Source organism: Lotus japonicus, chromosome 2, assembly GCF_012489685.1.
Source record: "Lotus japonicus ecotype B-129 chromosome 2, LjGifu_v1.2".
NCBI classification, from domain to species: Eukaryota; Viridiplantae; Streptophyta; class Magnoliopsida; order Fabales; family Fabaceae; genus Lotus; species Lotus japonicus.
The window spans coordinates 56,801,356-56,806,427 of NC_080042.1; the positions used below are offsets into that span (position 1 = coordinate 56,801,356).

Here is a 5,072-nt window from a genome sequence, read left to right on the forward strand (position 1 = left end):
TCTGATCTTATGGTTGCATAAAATAAAGTTTTATAGTACTCCACTTAGAAAACCTAAATTATGAAAAAAAAAAAAAAAAACACAAATTCTATTAAATTAAATTTGATAGAATTTGGGTTTTCTTGGGGCATAATTTGGGTTTTCTTATTATTTTTATTTATTTTTTTCTTAAAATCGCCAACAGTTAGCGTTTTCTTATTTTTCTTTTTATTTATTTTTTCCTTATTTTTTCTAAATAAATCGCCAACTGTGCTTCCAACCGGAAATGAAAATCAAGTGCTGGAAGAACCTCGAAGGCAACGACCCCAACGTGTGCGGAAAAAAATCCATTGCTGCTCGACTCCACAGTAAAAAATAATTTTCGCTTGAACTAAATTATGTAATGCATATGTTTATCCTTAAATATCGGTTCAAATATTTATGATCAAAGTGTTGCAAAAGTGAGTAATGGCACAAAATTGTGTGTGAGTATCAATTGATTAAATACCATTTTAATTACTATTTTAAAAAAAATTAAAAAAGCAAAAAGTAGAAAAAGCCAACTGTGTTGGCGATTTTAAGAAAAAATAAATAAAAAAAAAGAAAAGAAAAGAAAACGCCAACATGGTTGGCGATTTATTTAAAAAACGAAAAAAAAAACGCCAATAGCATTGGCGATTCTTTTAAAAAGTAAAAAAAAAATATAATCGCCACTGACAGTGGCGATTTATACTAGTTTGGTAAATAAATAAAAAAGTACCCCAAAGCTGTAATTTCCAAAATAAACTATACCACTTGGGTACAAAAGCCAGCAAATAAAAATGTGATAGGTGATTTGATTGATAAATAAGAAAAAAATAGATAAAAAATGAAGGTGGAAGAGAGGTGGAGGTGTGTATATATCAAAACTCTTCTAACTGGGTACAATTTTTGCATTGCTCGAGTACTCTTTAAATATCCTATAGTTTATTTTTTAGACAATGAAAGACTAAGTTGTAATTTTAAACTATTTATTCATGACAAATTAAAGCAAATTATATCAAATTTGTTTATTTTAATTAAAAGGGTATCCGAAAATAAGAGTGTTTAGGGCTTTAAGCCCTCCACATTATAAATAAAATAAAATAAATAAGAATGTTTTTTTTGGTAGATGGCGCAAAATAAACGAAAAACTAAGTCCTCAGGTGAGGAACCCCAAGGTTGTCCGCCAAAAGCAAGGAAGCCAGACCCGCTGGAGGCGCATTGAAGAGTTGAAGCTGCACTGAAGGAAGATCAGCACCAAGCTTTGCCATGAAATCCGTCGAGGCGTTACCCTCCCGAAGGATGTGACGCAACTCAATAAGCCAAGGCTGTTGCATCATGGTCTTAATAGAAGAGACGAGAGTAGCATAAACATGGAACTGAGGTACAGGCCCCTGCAGTATGTCAACAGCAAGTGCAGAGTAAAAAAAGACCTGGACTTGACGGTATCCTTCCTCCCAACAAGCGCGAAGACCTTGTAGGATAGCCATTAATTAAGCTTGAAGAATCTCAGAGTGCCCAATAGAGCCTGCGAATCCTAGGAGGAAGCCACCTCCCTCATCCCGCAGCACCCCGCCGAAACCAGCGATCCCCAGATTACCTTTCGAGCTACCATCCACATTTAAACCAACCCAACCAGGTGACGATGGCTGCCACTTAACCTACTGAGGTGCGCGAGCAGGGCCATGGCGGTCCACTCCTTCCAGCAAGCGGAGTAGGGGTGCAGCGAAACCAAAGACAGAGTGAACGGAGCTAGGAGTTCCCTAAAAAACAGAGCAACACCGATTCCTCCAAATGCACCACGCAAGGATGAAGAACTTCTCCAAGTATAAATGTGATCATGGTGGTTCAAATTTTATTTATGTAATACTTTTAAACTAATAAGAATATTAAGTAAATCTTAAATTATTTAAATCAATAATCAATAATATATACATTTAACAAATATAATAATACATTTTTTTAGCTTTTCTCTTGTTAAACAAATTATAATACATTTTGGTTTAAATAAAATTTGAACCACCATGATAACATTCACATGAAATTTGTTTTACACCATTAGTAATTTGGATAAAACCGTGTGTCCAATAATTGAATCATGAAAACTAAAAAGCAACCTAAGATTTCTGTTAAAAAAATTGGGGTTTAGAATCTGTTTAATTATAGTTTTTGTAAAGTATTTTCTAGTTTTTGAAAACTGGAAAATTTAAAAACCTATTTGTTTTGAAAAACTGTTTTCCAAAACAATTCTCAATTTCAGTTTTTAAAGCTAAAATACTATAACAAATAAAAGATATTTTCTGTTTATGTTTTTAGTTTTCATATTACAATTTTTTTAATTTTAAAAAACATCTAAGTTTTTTCTTGAAAAACAATATCTAATAAACCCGCAACCGAACATGCCCTTAATCACCCCTTAGCTCACTTGTAACAACCTACATTTTTGCTTTTCATTTCAGAACGTTTTGGATTACTCCTTGTAACTAATTGAGTTTTTATCCAAACAAGGCCAGGCAATACAATAAAGGTTGGTGTGCATGACATAATTGGTATAGATCACTAGAGAGAGATAGAAAGAGATGAGAGATAAATGATACATGTGATATATGATGTGACCATAAAAGAGAAAAAGAAAGAAAAAATTCTCATAGGTATGCACCGTGAAGTGATACATAAATTGACATTTTTGGTTTAACTGTAGGTATTCTCTATTAAGACAGTTCTATTCGACATGAATGTGGTAAAAAACAAAAGTCTTCCCAAAAGCGAGTCTCATAAGAATCACACTTTCAAACTTAGAGATTTTCAAACCATCGCTTTAAACCGTGCGACCCACACTCATCAGGTATGAATAAACATTTGAAACAATATGAAGTGTAAATTAACATATAAAGGAAAATGACTTATTCACTTCTCGACCTCCACCTTATAGAGAGATATGAAAAGAAGAGAGAATTGAAAGATATATATATATATATATATATATATCATGAGTTGTGATAGAAAAACAAAAACAAAAAGTAAGTCAAAAATGAGAAGGAAAAAAAGTGAGGGGTGAACAAATCATTATTATCATATAAAAAATGAAGTTTAACTGATGCACTTGAAAACAAATAAGCACTTTATATAATTTATATAATTTGGATCCTCTCAATCCAAATCTCTTTCAAAATCAACAATTTAGATATTGATGGAGATTTGAATTGAGAAAATTCAAATTCAACTTTGTAACCGAGTTTATGTTGATGTAAATCAACACATACAATGCAATGCATTGGATATACCAGGAGTGGAAAGAGTATGAGCAGTGGCTGGGAGATGAGGCGGATTTTGAACATGTTCGATGGAAGCTTCCTCCACCAGGGCTACTATAAATTAAACACAGACGAAGCCTTTAGCACCACTCGCAGTCTCGCATGGAATATGGAGGAGTAGTGCGTGATTCATCTGGGAAGTGGTTGCAGGGAGTCTTTGGTGGTTGCACCGGTGGCAATCCCCTTTTGGTAGAAATTATAGCTTTAAAAGCTGGTCTTTATAATGGCTTGGGATTGTGGTCAGAGGATGGTGATTTATGAAACTTATTGCAAAGAGATTGTTAACACAGTGCAAGGGAATGGAATCCACTTTCATGAGCTTGCAAGGAAGTTCTTGGAGATTAGGAGCTTACTTGATCGAGACTGGTATATTCAGCTTACTCACATCCCCAGGAGTGCGAATGATGTTGCGGATTGCCTTGCAGGTCTTGGAGCTGCTAGCATTTATGTCTTGACTCGCCTTGAGGTTCCCCCTCAAGAGGTTAATCTCATCTTGGTTATGGATTTGTTAATCTTGTAGTTTTCTTTTCTTGTCGTTTAAGTTTCCGACGTACCAAAAAAAAATCAACACTTACAATAACACGTCTTTTCAATACTTTATTTTCATTGTTTGAATCTCATTTATTAATTTAAGAGCTAAACATCATTTTTCATCCATATAATTGTAGCAATTTTTATTTTAATCTCTCTAGGGAGCAAAATTGCATTTTGATTACAATAGTTATAAATATGATAACTTGAAATTTAAATGAAATTGTCCCCGTAGAATACTCAAGTGATAAGAGATGATGACATATGAGCTGGGTAAGAGGGGATCCAATGATCGATTCTTGGGGAGTGAAAAAAGAAAACAATCAAAGTTTAATGCCATAAGAGCATCTCCAACGCTGGGCTCTTAGCCCAGCTGGAGGGCTTAAGAGCCGGCTCTAAGAGCCGGCTCTTATTTTTTCAGTGCGTTGGAGAGAGCCTTCAAGCTCTTAGCTACAGTGCAGGGGCTCTTCTGCAAGAGCTCCTGCTTAATGAGCTCTTATATTAAAAAACTATTATTTTCTCTCACTTGCTTCAACGGATTTCAGAGGGAAAGGAAACAGAATGAACATCAACATAACATGAACCACGATTCCAGAAATTTTATTCAACAATAAATAATTATAAAATTATAATGAAATGTTCAGAAGATTAACAAATTTATTGACTACAGAAGATGAATTTTTATACATAGAAAAAAGAAAAATAAAAAAACACAGAAGCTAAAAGGGTGTGATCTTGACTGTGTGGAAGAACATGAGCTCCGATCCGGTCGTTTTGGCTCCGATCTGGAAGGGAAATGAGAGAAATACGATAGAAGAGTAAAGGAACTGACGAAGATCAACAAAAACGGCTTGCATGTGTGAAAAGGAAGCTCTTTTCCGACTTTTAAGGCCTTGAGCGTATGAAAGAGGGGCGGTGGCGGCTGGATCGTGGCCGGAGTGTGGCGGTTTGGGAGCGTTGGGCCCGGAGCCTAGCGGGTTGGTGGCGGTTTGTGGTATTGGCCGGAGAGAACGTGAGGGAGAGCGAGAAGAGGAGGAAGAGACAGTAAGTGGGTGAGGAAGAGGAAGAGGAGGAAGAGAGAAAGAGTGGATGATCGAACAAGGGTTTTGGGGGGCGAATCGTATGTTTGGTGGTGGTGGTGATTGTTTGGTGGCGGTGGTGACCGATTGGGAGAGGTTCAGAAGATGAGAGAAGGAGGGAGAGGACGGCTAGGGTTTTGAGTGAAGA

The 5,072-nt window shown here is 35.8% G+C and overlaps 1 protein-coding gene across 1 annotated transcript; it reads right to left on the reverse strand.

Moving 5' to 3' along the window:
• Nucleotides 1-1,151: 1,151 nt before the first annotated feature.
• LOC130736691 (uncharacterized) lies at nt 1,152-1,490 on the reverse strand. The gene has a single exon (XM_057588489.1). The coding sequence runs from the start codon at nt 1,488-1,490 to the stop codon at nt 1,152-1,154; it is 339 nt and encodes a 112-aa protein (XP_057444472.1).
• Between the last annotated feature and the right edge of the window lie 3,582 nt (nt 1,491-5,072).